At 35.9% G+C, this 23,114-nt stretch overlaps 1 protein-coding gene across 3 annotated transcripts in view; it reads right to left on the bottom strand.

The window, feature by feature from the left end:
* LOC120778481 (connectin) overlaps window positions 1-23,114 on the bottom strand; it is an 86,231-nt gene that overhangs the window by 15,620 nt on the left and 47,497 nt on the right. For all 3 annotated transcript variants that reach the window (XM_040110297.1, XM_040110298.1, XM_040110299.1), the window contains one exon: window positions 21,720-21,936. In XM_040110297.1, the coding sequence (XP_039966231.1) occupies window positions 21,720-21,936 (217 nt within the window). The remainder of the gene's footprint in view (window positions 1-21,719; window positions 21,937-23,114) is intronic.

Here is a 23,114-nt window from a genome sequence, read left to right as displayed (position 1 = left end):
AACTTCAATAATTTTTTTTTGGAATTTTCCTTTTCATGCTGTCAATTTCGCTGAATATTTTCTGGACGATGAAAACTTGAAAAAAAGCGAAAATCTACAAATAAAAGAAATAAAGTAGTATCTAGTAAAGTGCTAATTGGTTTTAGCAGACGTATTTCATGAGCTTTTACTTCTGTTTTTGGAAGAGAAATACAGTTTTCTTGTTATGATTTTAACCTTAAAATCCACTTGTTTTAGTTTACGGAGGAAATGAAATGAAAAATCTGTTGAGCCTACATTATTTTTTAAGGTGGTTCCAAAATTGTATTAAATATTAGCTAGTATAAACACATCATAAAGAATATCAGTATTAAAGAACAAATACACGGTGATTTCCAAAGTATACAGGACTTTAAAGTAAAACAGAACAAATGGGTTTTTCGGCAAAATCAATTTATTTTATTCAAAATAGTCTCCATCTGCTTCAATACTTCAATACAGCTTTTTGCATGGTGTAAAAGCATGTCGAACGAGTGCTTAGCTCGTTGGCCGGTGTGGCCGCCAGTATGCCGGTACAAGCCTTTTGTATGGCCTCTACGTCTGCATAACGCTTTCCTTTCATGGACAAATGCATTTTCCGAAAAGAAAGAAGTCGCACAGTGCCATATCAGGTGAATACGTGGAGTGGTTAATGGTTAAAATATGATTTTGATCTCTTTAATGATGTCCTTTGATTGCTGGATTCTGAGCAATTTTTGGCAACTTTCGTAAGCCCAAATGTTTGATCAAAATGCGATAAATCGATGTTTTGGAGATGTTCAATTCCATTACCATGTATTTTAATGATGATTTCGGTGAATTTTAACGAATTCACGCACAGTTTCGATGGAATTTCCGGTGATCACGGATTTGGATTGGCCCACATGTTGATCGTCATTTATGTCCTCACGACCACTTTGAAAACGTTGAAACCACTCGTGCACTCTGCTACGGGATAGGCACTCAATTCCAGAAACTTGTTTCATCAATTGAAAGGTTTCGGTAAAAGTTTTACCAATTTTAAAACAAAATTTAATGTTGGCTCTTTGTTCAAATCTCATTTTCGCACCGATAACACAAACATACTGACACTTAAACCGCAATAACTTCACTACCAATCTATGGAATGTCATGAAATTCTAACTGGACAATCGATAAACCGCGTTCCAAGTTATTTATTTTTTCAGATGTGACTTGAAACCTAAACGTAGGCAACGTTTCATCGTTTGCGAGGTAGCAGTATAATCCCAGAGAGCAATGCCTACATTTAGGTGCTTCATTTTTATATGTAATTAAATATAAATAACTGAGAAATTGATTTTACAATTATTTGAGAATATGCTTTTTTTGAGAATATCGAGGATGTTGATAAGAAATTTTTATTAAATAAAGTACTTAATTTTTTGAAATACAACTAATATTTTTGCCTACAATTAAGCACTTTGTTCAAGTATACGTATAGCTACCTAAGTAGAAATCCATGCCCACAATTAAGCGGATTTGTAAATTATCATCAGCAGCTTCATTTACTAAAAAATATTTAAGAGTTATATTGAATAATCTAAACTAAAAATATTTGCAATCAAAGGTACTGCCAGCAATCCAAACAAAAGTAAGAAAATGTATTTCTTTCTTGGAAATTTAATTCCAAATTTTCGATAATTATTAAAAATTATATTTATAACCTTATTTTTATTGAAATATTTTAATAAACATACATGAATATGTTTGTATCTTCATGTTCCCTCGCCAGGCCCTGTATCTTAAGTAGCTTTCGGCAGCTCACTCATACATTACGGGTTAATTATTCTGCATATTTTATACCATACACTCAAGTATGGCAAACTTTGTATACTCTTATATGCGTATGTATACACATAACGGTACGCGCGTGCGTCTGTATTGAGCGGCAGCATCATTGAGATGAATAAATTATGAAGCATCAGCTATGCATGAGCAGCTATTAGCACGCTACAAGTGCGCCACCGGATGTGTGCCTCTGCAACCGAAGCTAATTATTACTCGGATTGTTGCCATAGGTGTACAACAAGAAAAAAAACAACGCTTGACTCTCAACCAACACTCACGCAACCACAAATGAGTTTTCTTTATTGTTCAAACAGCGAAGTTGCACAGCGCAACCTTAAAACCACAACAACAACTACGAAATGAGTGCGAGATACACACATATGTTAGACCGGTAAATACCTTGGCTTCGTTAGTTTTCTCTTTGCGTTCCGGTGCTGCGTTGCATTGTGTTGCCGGCCAATAAAGCGCTTTAATGTTAATCATCAATGCGTGCGGCATATCTAAACAGGCAGGCGACCAGCCTTTATACTGAAAGCGTTCTATATCACACATATATACATGCATAGATGTATGCGCTGTTCATATTCACTATCACAAACATGGCTCATATTACTCGCTGGGAGTACTGAATATGTAAATGAAGTCAATGCGTGTCAGCTGACGCCGGAGTTTATGACTTCGCAGCCGCCGCTCGCAGGTTTTCTGATAAACAGTGGTCGGCATTTAACTCACACTTTCACAAGCCATGAGGTGACAGTTTATGCTCTCTTGTTACAACAGCAAATATAATGACTGCCAAAATTATTTGTGTTGGCACTGGCTTCAAAATGTAATTATGAGTGGTTTTTCGGGTATGGCAATACTTTAAGTGTTTATTTTAGGTGCTTATACGATTGGGTTACATAAACATCTATTTCACTAACACACTTTTTGTGTTGTTACTCGAAATCTTATTCCGAATTCACTAGCTTACGTATTATGTAATGTTACTCTTACGTTAATATATAGGTTATAGTACAGGTATTAAATGTATAGTAAAGTTGCCTCATTCAGACGACTACCTTTTCTTTCCAAACCTCCGTTGTAGGCTTTTTATTTTACCAACTGAGTCAAATAGGAATTTTTCCCGTATATTTTTGGTTTTCCTGAAGAGTTCATGAGGTTTCAGATACCGAATGAATTTACAGAATCATTTTCATAGAAAAACCCGTTCATATAATACATAAATTATATCCTGAATTCAGGTAAAAATAGTGGGATGTCTTGGTTCAGCTTTTCGCGTCAACATCAGAAAGTTTATCTATAATTTTAAACTCTGAAGCCTTCAGTATTACAAAACTGCTTTATCAATGAGAAGGTAGCCTTAAGAACAACTCCAACAACTTGAATTAGAACTTAATTTTGGCGATCTGAACAGAATCATAGCTATGGAGGCGAAATGCGTGCAAAGCAATATATCAGAAATATAGAAAGTTCCTACTCACTCCTGATAAAAAGAACTGAAGGAACATGATTGGCATATTGACTGGTCTGTTGGCAGAATACATTTTCAGGAAGGGGCTGACAGGATCGAGAAGACTGCAAGAAATGCCGAAAGCCACTTTCTACTTTTTTTTTAAATGCCTATAACACATTCTTGTGTGAAATTCATTTGCTCAAATATTGTCAAAAATTACAACTTTTGCAAAAAAAAAATTAACAATATCCACCACCATCTTATTCAATTGTTCTTCAATTGTTCTTTAACTTTCCTACGCTTATTTATTAAGTATTAATATACAAACAATTTCGTTCGTTTATAATAAACATCACTGCTTCAGCCACTTTTACTGTTTATTTATTTCGGTTGTAATAGTTTTGTTAAGCAGGTTTCATCTCTTCCCTATCACTGAAGTACTTACTTGCTAATACTCCAATTCCACATATAATAAACATAATAGCAAGAAAGTATACACATTTGACATTATATCCCATATTACACAGTCACATATAAACTTAAGCACCCATATATTACCTTGGCAAAACAGTTCTAATCCATCTTCATAAACAAGAAACTTTTCGAAAACAAATGCCGTTAAGCATCTGCTTTACTCGCGCACTTCTCCTCTGCGCTGTGCTAATGTCCCAATACTTGCAACTAGCATATGCTGCGCACGGATTCGTCTCGTCAGCTTAAAGCTCAAGTTCACTTTGCTTTAAAGCACTTCAAATTCAGATTGCTGAACTTTGTTGAGTTTGTACACAAATCACATGTAGTTGTGGGTGGTATGTGGAAGAGCTCATGATATATACATATATATATAATGGTATATATACTTATATAGTAATGGTACTGGCTTAACTTATTATATTCAGATGTCAACTGTTGTGGTGTTTGTGTACATGTTTATAGTTTATCTGTCGCAACCTCACAATACGAGTGACAAATTTAATCCTATAGCAACTACCACATACGTAGCTATCTATCGATGCTCTTGACTAGATGAAGGCTTTTCCCGCTAAAGGTGGCATGCTGAACAAGCGTCGTTCGAAGTATTGACGTCACCAATATACGTATGTATGTGTGTCTATACCTCCTTAGTAGCTGTAATATTTCATTGGGTTGAATGTGTGTGTGTTTGTTTGGCATTTTCAACACATTAATTAGTTGATATTTCAAGGATTACTTTACGAAACAAATATTGTGATGCTTTGGCTTTGTTAACGTTGGCAGATGCAAAATTTTCCTAAAATAATAACTTGAATATACTAATAATAAATAAGGAAAATATTTTAGTCTGGTGGATTGTGAATTATTTTGGGTGTGACTTCTTTGCCTCCTCATCTTAATAATGAAACCAGAGAGCAATTTTGTGGATGAGGAATTGATTACACACAAAATAAGACAACATATTTGCTCCTATAACAACAGAATTTTTAGCTTAGAATATGACACCTTATGCTACCTACATCTCAGTTGTCTAAAGGCCATATGTACAAGTATGAACTTACCGGCGATATATTCAAAGTAAGTTTTTTTTTTAATTTTCTGGCAACAAAACTCAATTTAATATTAAGTCTCGCCGCGTTAGATCATGCAAGACGGCAATAAATAGACTCAGTGGGAAACTCGGTAAATATCATTTGATAGAAATAGGAATAGAATGAAACGAAACCCAGACAAGTTAGCTTGGAAAAAGCCAGGAATATAATATCCCCAAGCTCCTACAACTTCTGTTTGGAGAAAAAGGACTCTAGAGGAACACTTAAGTTCTTGGAAAATCAGGGACACAAGGCATGCCACAAAGGTACCTTGGTGTTATGTTAATGGTGGACAGAACCAAAAGCTTCTAATTCTAGGCAAATGAGAACTTAGTAACAATGAAGAGGTGATCACAGGGCACCTGCCATTAAGAATCCACATTCAGAATATGGGTAGAGAGGATCGGAGGAATGCGGAGTAACACGCGCACAGCAATGAATATTAAATTTGCGAATTTCCAGCCTTCAGTCGGCTGAGACTGGACATCTTCCACGGTTCTCAATGCTTCAACTGATGAAACATTGATCAGCTGGGGTGGAAAAAAATCTGGTTATTTACCAAATGTACTGAGTTTCTGGCTAAGGCTTAATTGGCGACTCTCGGAAGCACAACAGACGTAATGATAGCCTAAGGCTGCCGCGCCTCCCTTTTCAATCGCCTAATAGCTATTATAAAGCATCAAAAAATACTATTGTGTTAACATAAAAAGAAGTATAATTTATTTTTATATTTTAAAGGTTTGGTATTTATTTTAAAGATTTTTTTCAAGCCATTTTTTAGGTAAAAAATATTTGTCTTTTTGGTAAAGTTTCTGCTAAAATAAATATCTTTTATTAAATAGAAAAGATTCATTTAAAAATAGTATTTGAATCGTGCACAAAAATTTTCTCATAAATTACACCAAAAACTCATAAAAATAATGCAAAGAACTTGCAGCCTAAGGCAGATAGCACAAAATCACCCAAAACTCGCACAACAACAAAAATTGTGATGGCTTTGATGTCCGCTAAGCGCAGCGCGGCCGAGAAAAGCAAATATAATACGCTCGACATCATTTAGAATTCCGATTTCAATAAAAGCAAAATTCACCATTTATTATTGCCTTCAACATTTAATCTACTGACACTTTCGCCACTTTGCATTGTCTTTCACAGTTGATGTGCTTTGAGATCATTTTTTACAAGCCCCCTTTATTATTATTACTGCTTTACAGAGCACATTGGACCGATGGGGCTGAGCGGTCGACCATTACAAGAGGGTAGGCAGCAAAAAGCTAAGCCGTGGGAGAAATGCTGTCAAAGTCCATGAAATATCCATAGTCCACAGCAAATGTGCCAATACATTTCAATCAATAAGAAAACAATTGCATCATTAAAATGTAATATCAGCTGGCGCTTGGGCGACCCTGAACCACCACTAACACACCCCCACACTCGCATACACAGTGAAGCGCGGCGATATCAGTGACACACATCGGCGCTGCGACGAGCTTGAAGTGTTGTGTAATGAAGTGATTTGGGCATTAGGCGAAAGAATGGCCAAACACCCGCTTAGATTTCAGCGCGCTGCAAATGCATACAAATGTGTGTTTGTGTGCGTAGAAGTGCCAGCAGGAGCGTTGCAATAACGTATTTAATATTAATTTGCAAAATGTAATGGAATTGCAAATCACAATTTCCCCTCTGCCTCGCACAAACAAAATATAATAGTAATAAAAAGCAGTGAATGAAGAAAGTAATGAAAGTGTCTTCACACCCCAAATTTCGGTCGGCATATGTGCTGCCAACACCACCAAGCACCCTTCCACGCACCGCTGTCAGAAAGTATTTGAATTTCCGTTTACTGGCAATTTCGTTTGCGCTCATCCGCCTAAGCAGCCAACCACCCGAACACCCAAGCGCCCGACCACTGTTAACGGTCATAACTTTCAGCTCATCGAAGATTGTTTGATTTCCACATTGATTTGTTTGGATATTTTCATAAAAATGTTTATCCCCAAGCGTAATATTTATTCGTCGGTAATGCTAAATCGTTTGCAATGACTTCTTTGGCGGTCGGCCTGCCGGCGTAAGACTGTTCCCATTCCTCCCTTCGGTTTGTTAGACTGACTCTTTATCTGTTTGCCGTTTGGCTTGTTTGCTTGCAGCGCTTGTGTTTGTATTTGCGTTTGTGTTTGAGCCTGTGCGGGCTTTTCGCAGCTTTCTTTATTTGCCTCGCACACAGCGCTTTGATAGCGCACTTCCCCTCCGCCATATATTGCCAACAAAAAAGTGGGAAACAACTTTGCGCCAAACTTTTTTGCTTATTTAATATTTCTGCCATCATTGTTTGTTGTTGTGGCGGGTTTTTCGTGTGTTTTTGTCTTTCGGTTAGAGGGGCGTTGAACTGTTTGATCTTTTGCTTTTCGCTTGGTAGATTGCATCAAATAATTTGATAAAAAGTAAGCCGGCGAATTATTGTGTGAGTGGTGAGTGAGCCAGCGCTTTCTGATGTACATACATACGCACATAAACAGTTAGGAATATTGTTGTTGGTGTTATTGTTGTGGTGGCGAGAGTAACGTTTACTGATGCTGATTGAAAATTGAAATCGTTTTGCGTTTAGTTTATTGCGAAATTCTTATTATTAAATTTTCGTTGATAATAATATGGCAACGTTTCGCGGAAATGCTTTTGTATGGATGTGTGTGTAAATTTTCACGTGTCCGTTGAAGTGTAAGGAAATGCGTTTTTTCGGTGTAGATTGCTTTTAATATATTAATACTTTTTCTGCTTGATTGGTGAAGTTTCACCGAAATCGCGCATATCTATTTTGATTGCCTTTGGAAGTGAAATATTATTAATATCCTTTTTCCAAGCGGCACAGGCGGCGCTCAAGAAATTGGATTTTGATTAATTTATATCATGGCTGGCATGCAAGATTTTGAAAAGCAAGAAAAAGTTAATTTCGGTTGCGCAGGAGCTGTAATACCCTCACAAAAAATTTTTTCGTATGAGTACTTGGTTATTATTGGTCAGTAAGTATGGCAGCTAAATGTTTAGTTGTCCAATGCAAACAATTTTTTCAAAGATTGCATCGTTGCCTTGGACAAAAATGTATGCCATATTCTGAAAAGATATCTCATCTATTACAAAAAATTGTCATAAAGGGACCTGATCCCGATCGTTGATTGTCTCATTCAGTTTGTGTGGCAAATGTATTCTATGTTGGTTCGATTACATCACTTCCAGCAAATGTACAGCTCCTTAAGTGTAAAGGACGAGTGCGAAATTTAAATCGATATCTCAAAAACTGAGAGAGATATCACAGATAGATGAAAGTATAATTTCTGGAAATACATGAAAAGTTATCGAAACTGTGAAATGTCCATCATAGCGAATGAGTTGGACGCATATCCTTTCTTAATGGAAATCGAGTCTTTGAAACAGTCGTTCTGTATATTCTGTTGATATATTACATCTTCATAACCAAATTGGCATTGAATGCTCCTTGTTGAAGTTTTCTTCTAGACACTGAAGGAAATGATCTAAATATTAGCATAGTGTGCTCTACGATATTATTTGTATCATAGATTTTGTCTGTTTAATACGGTCGTCGGAGGTAAAATAAAACTCAAGAGTTAAAACATGAAAAGAGGACGAGGTTACTATTTGATCAAATTTGAAGCAAATTACAATTTCACACAGTCTTTATTATCGCCTTAAATTTAATTTCTGAGCCAATAAAAGCTAGCCAAAGCTTATTTAAATTTTCCTCATACGATATATAATTCTAGCGAATTTTATTTTTTCGTTATCATCTCATTTTTAGAGCATCATTCGCTAGATTGTTGGACAGTTTCGTTATCATACTCTTAAACATACGATTAGCTACCATAAATTATGTGTTAGAATAATGTAGGGGTTTCGAGCATCTCTTTTTCGATCTCTACTCAACGTCGTGTTTGCAAAGGCTACTGTCATTTAGTAAGAGTCTAGCAGAGACACGCTTCATTCCCACTATGTCTCTGATGCCAACACGACTACTTACAAGCATGGCTTCTTCAACTTTTGCAATGCTGTCATGGCATCAATCAATTTCGATGACTCCACGACTGCAGTTTATATGGATATATTCGTGTAAATTTTGATCAGATTGTAAATATAAATAAACATTCTAGTCTTAGTCAATTTAACTTCATAAATAAGCAATCAAAGAAGGCAAGGTTTTTTAAAAAATTACATACTTACATTTATGCTTATAAATCTGCAAATTATATTATATATTTTTTTTTACTTTTAGTTTTTTGTATTTGGTAGGCAATTGTAGAGCGAAAAATAGGTTTATTATGCCAAATGGTGCCTTAGCACATATGTAATAGAATTTAAATAGAACGAGCAGGAACTTATTATGTAGAACAATCAAGAGTAAGAATTTCAAGAAGAAACTATATCACTAAGCAAACCCGAAAAGTGAACCACTGCGGCCAATATGTAAGACTCTACCATACACAGCATCTAATACGTATACATATGTACTTATGTATAAATATAAGTAAGATGTCGCGCACATAGACAACACTTATAGGTCAATTTGAGACGACCGAAGAAAGTCTCCAAAAGACAACAACAAACATGTTGCGAAGCAGCAGCCGCTGATAACCGTCACCTAAGTAGGCGCAGCATGGCGGAAGCTTGAAGACGAAGCAAGTATGTCTGAAGCACACATATATGCACTCCTGTGTAGGTGTGTGTGTATGTATCTGAACTATAGCGGAGTCGTAATGCTGCGAACTTAATTTGCATACATAAGACTCTTGAGGCATGCAATAAAAATGATAAAACCCTCGAGAGGACAACCAACTGCCCTAGGAAGCCTAGCAGAGGAAGAAGCCGGTTCCGGCGATGGCGCGGAGGAGCTCTCGTTTAGCACAAAGCCAACACTGCTCGGTTTAAACATGTACAAGGTGTGCTCTTTAGCGCATAAGTACACTAGTGGTGCTATACACTTATACATACATTTATAGTGTGTGTGTGTGCATGTGGATGAGCGTAGTGGAAGCGTCTGTGTTCTGTGAGCGCAAGAATCAACAGTACATGAACATTTACAACGCTCACCGAAAATAAAAGTTAGCAGACTAAAACTAGGCCATCTAGTTTATTGTTGCTCTATTTTGGGTTGCCTTGCTGTTGTTTTTTTTTTCATCGGAAAAAATGGTGAATATCGCTTTCGCTTTTGGCAATTCGCTTTTCCTGCAAATGCCCCTTTTAGTGTTGGGTTTGTTGGCTGCGCGGTTGCTCGGTTGATGGTGAGCGTTTCTCTCGCCCACCAAAAAGGCTCGAATTACTGTTTGTGTAAGAACGGTTTTATTCATTTTTAGATTACATAGACCACGGCTCGTTGGCGCTTTGATGGCCTGCCTTGGTGGGGATTGCCTGCTTTTTTGCTGTATTTCTAGTGTTGCTTTGGCCGATGGAGCTAATTTTTGTTACGTTATTTTTTGCGTTCTTTTTCATTGTTTTAAAGCAGTTCCGCGGTCATGAGAGTGCACGAACTGTCGACATTCCGTTTTGCAAATAGAGCTGCAGACCACTGCATACCTAAAACCAGAGCGTTGCAATTGCCAGGCGCTACGCTATTTCTCTCATCAAGAAGTCGAATGAAAATAAAGAAATGGTCTTTGAACTTTGCTAAAACGACGGCGCGCTAAGGCAATCAGAAGTAATTTAACATTTTTAAGTTAAGTCTCTTTTACATCAAAGTGTAGAGTGATTATTGGGCAATCTTACTCAGCTGATTGATGCTCAGGAGACAATTAGGGCGAATGTTTTATAGCAATGAAAGAATATTTGATTTAAATATATTTCTCAATTCGCATGTTGTGAGTGTTGCCACTGAATTTTTTTTGATGATTTCTGATTTTGCTTTTATAGGTTATGTTAATTTAACTAAGTACTAAAATTTTGTGAAGTATTAAAAATTTATGTGAAATTAATTCTAAGTAATTAATTTTGACAATTCTTTTAGAATCCACACTTATTGTTTATACTCCAGAGGCCATCCCTAAAGTTCGGTTCAAAATATCCATTTTGATTTTTCAAAGAAAAACCCACAAATATTTTACGATTAACTTAAATATTTTCTTATGTATGTTTACACAGAAGTTATGTAAAATACTTATGTATACAGTTTATAGTTGGATGCAAATATGTATGATATTATCCTAAATATCCAAATAGTCATGAACATATGGGAGGAACGATATTAAAGGCCACAAATCAACCAAAAGGGTATTCATGTAAATGTGTGTGGTTAAAATATGTATGTACATATGTCAATATACGCTTGGTCATATGAGTCATATGAGTGGACACCTAAATAAGTGTTTTCTAATAGCTAACCCAAATAAATATAGACAAACTTGTTTAAAAGGTTAACCGGTCTTGTTTTTTGTTTTAACGATTATAGAATTCTTCAAAACTTTCATACACATGTGCATACACATATACATACACATATGCACACACTATAACACAATCAACCTTTCATATGTTTTAAAAGATTTTTGTATGCTCACATAGCTCAGGCAATTGTAAGTTAGAAATAAATCATACCGAAGCGTTTAACATAATATTTAACACATTTTGATGGTCAGTAATGCTCTTGACTGATTTTTCTTGTTATATCGCTGACATATATTTTTTGATTTGTAAAATTTACTAGAAATAACTGATTTTATATAAATTTCTATATCCGTATGATAAAATAAAATAATCAGTAGAGTGATTGCATCTAATCAGAAAGATTTATTTCTCTACATAAACAGCTTTATTTCAAACTGAGTATTTCTTTCAGGGGTGATTATAATATAATTGCTAAAGGTAATCAGATAAGGAATAAGAAGGTATTGCTCTAACTGCTTATATATTTTTTTCTAAGGCTTGTATAGCTTTGATTTTGCCTGCGCCATCTACTTTAAAGAAAAGATATTCTCATTGAAATGAAAATTATAAGGCGAAGTGCGATTTAAATAATTTAAAAAGTATGTAAGACGATATTATTGGGTCGTTCACTAAGCAATATCGCGATAACTCATAAAAGTTTGATGACTTGACAAAAGCTTTTTCAGTTTGAATAAGATGCGCTACCACACCCACTATATTCTTCATACTTGGCTCCTTCGGACTTTTATGTTTAGGTCTCTGAAATATTTTTGGATGGGAGAACTCTCTCCTCAAACCAGGTTGTCAAAAACTACTACAACAAACTGATTGCCTGCAAATATCAAATATTTTATGAGCGTATAAGCAAAAACTTTCCCGAAAGGTAGCAAAATAGAAACTACATAATTTCATACAATCTTTTACGCAATGAAAAATCGTGTTCAAATTGCACTAAAAAAAGAAATTATTTAGTGAAGGACTTAATATGATACTAAGATACTCTTAAACATTTAACAAATCTTGTTCATATTTTTTCATTGCTTTCATATATGGAAATCTGAGATAGAAGTTCATAGTGATATGCATGTCAGATCTACTTATAACAAAACAAAACTCATAGTTATGTTAATAAATATATTGAACATTTCGTGATCGAATACAAATACTTTTAAGAACCGACAATCAAGCAAATTAAGGTTAGCTTTAGTTTCTTTACTTAATAAAATACAAATTTTTACCACACAAATATACCAATCGAGCAGATTTTTTATTTTTAACAAAATTATTATTTTTTGCTTATTTTATTTACGTTTTTTAAAACTGCCTATTTTATCGACAGCAGTTGCCAATGATTTATTGAGAAAAAACTGCCTTGCAAAAGCATCTTATGGCTCCCATCGGTGCTGCACATCATGACAGCTGTCAACTTGCCGCACACACACGCAGCAGAAACACTCAATAATAACAAAAAGTGAAACATATTTTTGTTTATGCGCGATTTTACTTCTAGGAATCGAATTTTATAGACTTTTTATACTCACACTCGCCATGGCACAGCTGTCAGTTGGCAAAATAACAACATAAAATTGTCGAATGTGAAATTTATTGCCAGGTCGTGTGAGCGGCAACAGCCGTGTAGAAATGTGGAAGTGGTCAGTCACATGCATCAAATGAAAATAAACAAGCCGCATAAAGTAGCACCGTACGTGCTGCAAGCGTCGAGTGGATGCACATATACATATGTATACGGTATTTAACGGCACCGCTGTGGAGTGAAGTCGCAAAAGCTTCGAGCGCGCGTTCCGAAATGCTTCTTCACATGCTTCGTTTGTACATTTATGCGGAACAATTTTACAAGTAAATACGCTGGTATTGGCTTATACTGCGCGCATTTATTTGCCATTCGACAGCCTTTAGTTTTTTGTTGTAGTGCAAAGAACTGTTGTGTCGCCCAAGCGCTGTTTTCTCTCGCGCTTAGTCACTCATACGCCGCGTTGTCCAACACTATTTCTCAAATACTTCTAAGCGCACAGCTCATACCACATATAGACGCAACGTTTTGTTGTAGCAGTGCATGAGTCTCGTGATAAAAACACAACGCTGTTGTTGTAAATTGAAATTTTGGCTTGTTGTTAGTTATCAATGTACTTGACTGTAAAGTTTGAGGCGTTCAGTGGGTTGTTTAAATATTGGTTTCTTTGAAATTAACGTATATTTTTCGACTTTTAAGTTGTATACACTTAAAAAAGTGATATTTGAGAGTTTTTTCATAAGAAAATTATTGTTTTAAATTAATTAATATATGGAGGAGATATTTATACATAGTTAACGAAAATACTTCCAAAATTTAGAGAAAAATATTTGTTTTTTTAACAAATTATTCGCTCTTTCCCAATTTGCCAACAAAAAGTATTCTATTGCTGCAACAACTGCTCCTGAGGGTCAAAATATGAAGTGCAATTTTGTTTTTTAAAATTTTACATAAGAGATGCCGCTCAATGTTCCTTCATAGCTTTAATAAAAAATAAAATAGTTAAATTTCACAGTTAAGTTTTATAAATACTTACTCATCCTTAACACTCCTTGGTTTCTCTGGCTTATTCTATAACTGAAAGTCTCTCTTGATGGCCATGTAGGACTTTTAATAAGTCTACACATTTTTGTAATAAATAATATATCAAAATATTATATTTAAAACAGAAAAAAATGATTTAAGATATTAGTTCCTCTCAAGAAAATTTGTTTCGATATTTAAGGTCTTAGCTAACCCACCCAGATTTCGTTATTGGCCAATGTGTTTGTTAATAAAATTTTACTTGGTGTTTTATGACGATTACAAAGGGCAGATATCAAGAAAAGCTCTTCTCACTATAAAATATATAAGTAGATTTAAAATATAGATTTAAAAATCTCCACTATCACAATTTGCGCCACTGTCACATTCTAAAATTGTTAACAAAGCGCAAATTTTCCAATCCAAAAATTGCGTTCACAGTTTAATGCTCAAGCAAAACTAAAAAAGCTCTGTTACGGCTTCTATTTCAGTTCAATTCAGGCTGTCACCGCTTTCTACGCTGCTGTTGCACATAACAAATGTTTATTATTGCTCCGCACCGGCCGCTGCTTGCCATGCAACATAGTGTTTTGTTGGTCATCGGAGTGTTGTAAAGCCACATGGAGTGTCCGCAGTTTTGTTCCACCGAGTGCCTGTGCATTGTGTTAGTTTTGGTGCAGGCTGAAACCAATTTTTTCCCACAATAAATTTCCAATGTTCTTGTGCAACACCAGCTGCGCTTGATCATGCCACTATGTGCACCACTGTGTGTGTGTATTTGTGATTGTAAGTGGACCTATGACAAATATTGCTTCGCATGTTGCATTTTGTTCTGGTACCTCTGTGAGAGAATCGAATGGAAGAGGTATTAAAACTATTCGGCTTTTTTCGTTATTTCTGGGCATTCAATTGCCCGGCTCCGCTATGGTGAAACTATCACTTGTGTAACGATTAGAAGTGCATGTGTTTACATATTTATAAATATTGATGTGGTGAGCTCTTGAACAATCTGCTTGAGCTAGTCAGGTAGGATTCCACTGCATGAAAGCAGGAACAGTAAGTTGCTCAGGTCTGGGATAAGAATATAAATGGAAATGCTTCAAAAATATTCTAATGTAATATCATCCCCCGACCATGTCATGTCTCTAGGTGAAGATATCTTAAGTTGCTTATAATGAAAAGCAAGCAACATTTAAAAAGAAAAGTAAAAGGTAGGTTCTGTGAAGTGTTTTGCATAGGATCGTGCCACCATTTGATATTATGAAAAATACTTCTATATTTAAGCGCATTGCTGATTGCTCTTTTATATGTTTATACATATATTTGCGATCATCATAGAAAATATATAGAATATTTTGGAACAATTTGTGAATCTAGCGTAGGTTGCTAGCACTTTCCACACCAGAAACCTCAAATTCTTTGAAAAAGCACATCCACCTTTCAAAAACATAAAGACCGTCCTTATTTTCGACTAATTAAAAAATCTAATTTTCCTCATTTATGTACTCGAAGCTGAATTATTGAATATAGCAGTGAAATGTGAACCCATTTTGACCAATTATTTAAAAAATTGCCAAAACATAAATAAAACTCAAAATTTGTGCAAAATAAAGTCGAAGATTGCACTTTTCCAAATATATTGAAATTGAACACCATTCGATGTCACCTTTCAAGTCGCTGTAATCACCATACACACAAACGTACACACAAGCATCGTGAGCATAGAGCCAAATGTCTGGCGTGTCAAAATGCACATAAAATTCGATGTGTTGCCATAAACTAAGTAAAAACACTCGAGCGCCATTGAAACACTTTCAATCCATTAAGTTTTCGACGCGTACCAACACAGCAACTACATGCACTACGAAAAGCGGCAAGCGTGGCAAAAGATGCGCACACTTGTTGCTGTTGTTGTTGCCTTCACGGTTGACAGTGTTGAATGTGACATATAAAAAATGCATGAACATTGAGGCAATGGGACACGCGGAAATGCACTGTGACATCACCAACAAGCTGGTAAGAGTCACTTAACAACAACAATAGCAACAACGCTTGCAACAACTACTATAAGCGCTACTAAGAGCAGTCAATAACTGCAAATAGCGGTGGTAAAGGAAAATCGCAACTTGCACACAGACACCACACCACGCCCCACCTACCGCGAGCAGCTGTTGAGGCGCGGCGACATCATCAATCCGTTGACATTTTGAATGCTTTCAAAATATTTAGCGCATCATTGCAACACTTTGCTGTCGGCAACAATATAACGGTGAAAAGTGCCGTTGTTAACAGCAACACCAACAACGTATAAAGCGCGTTGCTCTTAAGCAAAGATGCCGCTGGTGTTGCATATGTTGCATATGCTTATAGCAACAATAAGAACAACAAGCCACATTGCTGCTAACAGCTGATGTAAATGGATGCTGTTATCATGTCGTTGGTGGTGTTGTTTGTATGTCGCTTTTAACGCCACACCAACCGCTTGTTTAACTACTGACTTATGGCACAAAGTAAGCGCCGACGCGCTGCCACGCACAGCTGTTGTGCACTGTGAAATAGTGCGGCGCAAAGTGCATCGACCAACCGCCGCAGCAATAAAAATTGAGCAAACAACACTTAGAAGTAAAATCGTGAGCATTTTACATAGAATAAGTGGCGGCAGTCGCATGCGACAAACGATTTTCCTTTGATGTTCAAATATCGAAATTCGTGGCAATCGAGCGTGCAACAGGCAAATATTGCGCATACCTTGGCATAAGCACACCGAACACAACAACAACATCTAGATGTAGCAGCACTTTCCGTTTATCAGCCAGTCACACTTTTAGTTGGACAAACAGTAAAAGCGCAGCGCAAAGCAAAATGGAGACGGGTATATTTGTTCTTGGCTACCACTGCCGCTGCTGAGGAGCGTGGAGACGCAGATGGCAATAACGAAATGTCTTTTATGCACTAATGGAATCCATCACTTGAAAGTGGTTATTACACACATACACATTGATAGATAGATAGATATACATACATGAACACATAGTGTAGGTTTGTATTTGTGTGACCGTGTGCATGCCTGATTGCCCTTTTTTCGAAACATTTCTTTGAATTGAACTTTCGCTACAGTTTGACATCTTGCTTTCGATTGCTTCTCGGTTTTGCCAATGTCTGTTCACTTCCATCAGTTACTTCAGCCTGTTTTTGCCTTACTTCTGCTGCCAGCCCAGCGTTACTTGAACTCACTGCATTTTTTTTATCTTTCCGATTTTTTTTTTCGTGACTTTCGCCACCAGAGTCATGCAGGCAGTCAGCCACTCAATTGCTCAATTAGTTAGTATGACAAATATAAGCGCCTTCATAGCTCTCCTCGTAAATATTTTCAGGGATTCTGAAGCAAAACAGAGAGAAATGTGCAAATGCGGCGTAAAAAGTTCAGAAATGCTCACTGATTTCAAACTAAATGACGAATTTTCGAGACTCGAATGGACTTAGCTGGCATTCAGGAGTGTTTAGCTTTAAGTTGAAAACAAGTTGCTTTAAGGTCCAATAAGAATAATTAGTTTAAAAAATCGGATTTTGCTGTTCGAGTTTTATGTCTCTTGTGGCTAAGGATTAGATTACATAAAGCTAGCTTACATTCATCAAACGACGTACGGACTACAATCGATTTCCTCTTTTTGAGGAACTGAAGTTTTTGTATAACTGAAATTTTACCGTTGTTCTAGGACGATGTAATGCTCTATAGTATCGAGTTTGAAAAAAGGAAAATAAACTTAATCATCAAGAGCAGGGGCAAGGGAGATTGGCATTAAGAACTAATTCATCTAACAAAAAGATTATTATTATCTCCATATCTCTGAATAAAGAAAATACGATAAATTTTAAGGTATACTGTTACCAGAAAGTATTCCAGCAAATAATAGGAAGTGAATACTACAATTTTTGCATTGGAACAACAAAATTTGAAAACGACAAAGTCCTCTTATGTTACTTATAGGCTGAACTTGCCTTTTAAATTCCGTGTTCATATAATTTTTTAGAAGAATGTTTTTATGCTGAAAGCTAAGCAGATGCCTTTTGAGGAACTCTTTAAGGTAAAAAGTACCTCATATTAAATATTTTTGAAAATTAAAATGTTTTAGTCGTGGCTTAAACTGAAAATAAAAATTGCTTGTTTAGGTAGGATCACTTTGTGTGCGGAGCAAGTAAAACTTCAAGGACGCCAGCAAAAATAATTTAACTTGGATACCGACGGACAATCTAATGTCTATGTATATACAAAAGTTTTAAGAAAAGTAACACTGTTAATGTATTTGCAATGCATTTGCCGAACTAAATCATATAATCAAACCATTCCTTATGAAGGCGAATAAAACTGCAGAGCGAATGTGCTTGTCTCCGTCATTACCGAAATTATAGCGTATATAATATTTCTAAATTGTGGCATCATTCACTTATTGCGAAAAGCACTTCGTATAATGATAAATCGCTACAAAAACAAATGTATTTTGATTTCTAACTGTTTTCGGCGTGGTTATGCGCTGGTGTGTGCCTACACACATGCACACTTATGCGTGCATGAAGTATGAATAGGCATAATCAATGTGTGTAAGTGAATTAAAAACTTATGCGCAAGCATCTGGCAACGCACACCAGCACCACGAGCCATAAAAATAAAGTTAAACGAATGTTTTCAAGTAATTTTCAGTCATTTGGAGGCAATTTACCGCCGCTTACCCATTAGCAAATGCAATTACAGCACCCAACAGCAAATATATTTAAATATGCATAAGAGTGCTTGTGTGTGAGTTTCATGCAATACGCTAATTTCATACACTACCAACACATACTCAATCAGCACAGCCTTCAAACACACACACACAAAGACCCAATTAACTGGCAACTGTGCGCTGTTATAAAATGCAAATGAATATGTATACCGTTATACACGTATGCATATGTGTATGAGTACCAGCGATTTATCAGTGTGCAAGCACACACACACATATTCATATATATTTTTGTATGTGTGTTGGTGCCTCTGTCGGGCTTTTTGCATGTGTAAATAAGTTACTAAATGGCTGCCATTAGCTTCAATTCAGTTTTGTAAAGCTTTCACAGCGTCGCCGGTATCGTGGTAGACCTCATTCTCGACAAGGCGAAACGGGTCCACGTTGCGGCTGGTCGATCGGTCGGACGGCATTGACAAAACCGAAGTGCCGAAACAAAGCAAAAACCATTGAACTATTTTTCAACACTAAGGTGCTAATTAAGCAGAGTGTTAAAGGTTAAAGGGAGGCGAGGCGGAAGCGCCACTAAACACACACACACATACAAGTAGTTTTAGGACACTTTTCGCTTGAAGGCTAAGGGCGGGTGCGCGCCGCACGGATGAAAAATTGAAATACTTCGACAATTAGGCAGACAATTTAGCTACTACAAACACACCCAAGTGCCATACGCACACACAGATATAGATGTGCTAGCATGCAAGCTGGTGAGCCGTGTGTGCGCAGGTTCGTATGAATTCACATTTAATTTTATGAAAATTGCTTGGGGCCCATGTGTAGGCGCCAGACATGAATTTGGAAAATTACAAAACGTTTAGCAAAATTATTTCTATTCGTATGCATGTGTGTGTGTGTGTGTGCACGCGTATGTTGGCCTACTCTGACAATTTCAGTTGATTGGAAATTTTGTGTGAAAAGTGGCAGCTGCAAGCACCGGGTGCCTGCCACTGCCAGTAATTTGTTGCTACTCTTTGTGTGTGCAAATAAAATAAAATTTTAGGTGATTATTATTAATTCACTTCAAATTCTCTATTAATATTCCAAACAGTCAATCAGCTGCATATGCAATCATAGTCAAATAAAAGTCACTGTTATAATATTTGCCATTTATCACCTTCGACACCTTCAACTGTGGCAAATTATAGTGGCAGCAAAGGACATTAACGAGTTAGATGTAACGATATGTTTGTTTGTATGCATGGTTGCATGTGGTTTACTGCCACATTTTTTATTTGTTTTTTTGTTTTTGTTGGTTTCTAGTCTTTTCCCACTCACATTGGCACTGGCGGAGTTCAGCACTGGTCACTGCACCGTGCCACATGAAACTGCCGTAAGTGGAATGTGGCAAGCGGCAGGCGGCAGGCAGCAAATGTCAACGGAAATGCTCACTCTAGCAGTGACGATTTAACATTTCCTTAATGAGTGCAATTCTCGCCGTCACGTCGAACTAGTTCACATAAACGCCGAGCAACGAAGTGTTGAGATGTGTGTAGCTATGTGAGAAAATTTTTTATGACCTCATAGTCACATATAGCATATATTATAGATACACACATACATAGACATGTTCTTGTTTAATATATTGTTTGGCAGATGCTTTTCAGGGTGCAGTGCAGGAAAATGCGAGCGTTACTAATAATATTTATTGTAATTTTAATAAAAACAAAAAAATATATTAACTTCGGAAATACCGAACTATAATACCCTTTAAAGATGCATTTCTTATGCACGAAAGAGTATAAAAAGCTCATAAGCTTCATTTTGATCGATCACTTTGTAAAGCATCTATAGCATGTATGATCCGATCTGAGCATATGTCCGCATTTTATAGCTTTATTATAAAAGCACTTAATTTCGATCGCTTTCAGTCTATAATCATATTCTAGTGCACTTTAGAAGAGCTTTTTTAAAACTTTCAGAACTCTTCCATTAGTAATTTTTCAAAGCTTTCTCAAAGCTTTCGCACTACTTTTGATAGCGCTAAGCCTAAAAAAATTATTTAAGAAGGGAAGGGTCTGTAACGAATATATTTTTTCAAAGCTATTTAAAAGCTTTCAAACCTATAAAACACTAGCTTTTTAAAAGATCTCTAAACCCTTACAATAATAAGTTAAGTCTTAAATATTTTCATAGCTTTCAAAAGCGTTGAGAACACTTTCAGTAGAGACTAAATCTTAATAATTTATTGAAGAAGCCAAAAGTATTCAGCAAATAAATGTTTCGAAGTATTTTTTTATAATCTTTCAAAACTCTGTTAATACTAATTAAACTCAGTTCAAAGCTTTTGAAAGCTTTACAACATCCATTAATTGAAAATCTATTTAGAAATCGAAAAATAATCAAAAAAATATATTTTCCAAAGCTTTTTAAGAGCGTCCAAAACTCTTTTAATAGGGATTAAATCTTAAAAGTCTAATTAAGATGCCAGAAATGTTTAAAAAATATTAAAGTTAGAAATATTTTTGAAAATTGATATTAATAATGTTCTAGTCTAAGCCTAAAGTCTAATCTTTTAACCATGAAGTATTTAATTCCTAGTGACCTTAACAAGTTCATAGACTTACATATACTTTTTCAGCCGACTGATTTCTATAAAAAAGCGCTTGATTTGTTGGTTTTAATTTTAAAATAGTAAATATACATACATCACACCCACACACACACCCGCAATCTAGCTTACTCAGCTATTCTTTCAGTAACTGCAGAAACATTACCGTCGCTTTCGCATGCAAAACACGTAGGACAGTTGGCTGAAAAGAAATTTGCAAATAGCCGACATTCAAGCGTCGGTCATCACGGACACGTACTACAGTCGCGTGGAGGGAGAGCCTGGCCGACGACAAGTGAGTGTAATTAGCAAAGAACAGCGAATATAACACACACACATACATATCTACATGACGCAGCCATATCGACAAATTTACAAATGACACGTCAGCAGTTCGCCATAGGAACATACATATAGTATGCCCACACATACACACATACGCTTATTATAATGCAAATATTTGCGAACGTCGGCTTTAGTAACTGACTGTGCGATAATTTAATGGCAGAACTTGCGGATTGTTTGACCAAGAAGCAATGCGGACTGTCTGCTAGTTGAAACTCACCTGACAGCAGCAGTTCACTTGTGCTGTTGACCAAATTATCCATAATTGGCTGGAATGTATAAAATGTCAAAGTCTCCAACTCGTTGCTCTGCACATTGATATTGAGGAGTGCGGGTGTGCCACGTAGTAGTCCGTTGTCGAGTTTCTTCAGCTTGTTATTGCGAAGATTCAGCGTTTTTAGCGTATTCAAGCCATCGAGAGCACGTTCCGAAATGCGCTGTAATTAAGCCAATTAAAGGGATTTAATAGACGTTTCTTTACACACAAGTTTAGCATATGCGCAAACTAACTTACTAGACTAAAATGGGCTAATATTATCATAGCAGAATTTTATGAATGACAGGTAGAAAGTAGTATAAAATAGTATGTCATGTTTGTGCTAGATTTCAATATTTGTACTAATATATTATGAAATTTAAAAAATATTTTCATGATGGATGAATATCAGGAAAATATATGTATATAATGTAATAAATGTAAATTTAGTTAATTTTCATGGCGATACTATTACTGTCCTCTACCATATTATTCGCTTGAACAAGGTATTACATTCTTCATTCCTACTTATTGCTCTGTTTGGTCCGAAACTAGCTCTTTCGTTGTTGTATACAGCGAATATTTTTTGTTTTTCTTCAGACCTTCAAACATTGTTAGGCGCACACTTTCTGTACTTTTTTTTAGTTAAGACGCAAACCGTCAGTATGATTTCCAAACCCATTTGGTATTTATGATACACAAAATGACTTCTGAAAGATAATATATTAAAAAAACAAGTTTGCTCCGAAATTTGTAATTCCCAAACGGAAACGTCAGAAACCCTATAATGTATATATATAACTAAGTGATTAACGTGAGGAGCAGTGTAAATTTAGCTAACTGCAAACCATTCCTTCAGTTTCATGCTTTCCAAGAAACTGCTTATTTGTCGGAATTGCCGATATCAGATCTATATGGCATATAGCTATCATACAAACTAAAACAGCGGAATAAAATGCTTGTATGGTAAGCTCTTTCATTTGACCAGGTATACTCATTAAATTTGGTATGGGTTATTGCTAAGGAAAAAGTCACTACAGTCACTAAGGCATGAGCTGCTATTTGTTAAGAGTATTATAGCTTCGGGGCAACCAAAGTTAACGTTTTTTATGGTTTTTTTCTCCTGCAAAAGCTATTTTTCGTCAATTCATAATATTTTAAGTTGAAAGCTTTCCTTTAAAAAGATTTTTTTTTTTAATTTTTGTGCTTCTTCAACAGTTATATTCATATAGTTGCAATTAAATTTAATAAGCACTCAAAAAGGACTGAGCTTTCATAAAATAATTTTCGAGAGGAATTAAAATCACAGCTTTACGTTTATGATACTTATTTAATAAAGCATAAAAACTAATATTTTTC

The sequence above is a fragment of the Bactrocera tryoni genome, chromosome 5, assembly GCF_016617805.1.
Source record: "Bactrocera tryoni isolate S06 chromosome 5, CSIRO_BtryS06_freeze2, whole genome shotgun sequence".
In the NCBI taxonomy this organism is placed as follows: Eukaryota; Metazoa; Arthropoda; class Insecta; order Diptera; family Tephritidae; genus Bactrocera; species Bactrocera tryoni.
This window is presented reverse-complemented; position numbering and strand designations above follow the sequence as displayed.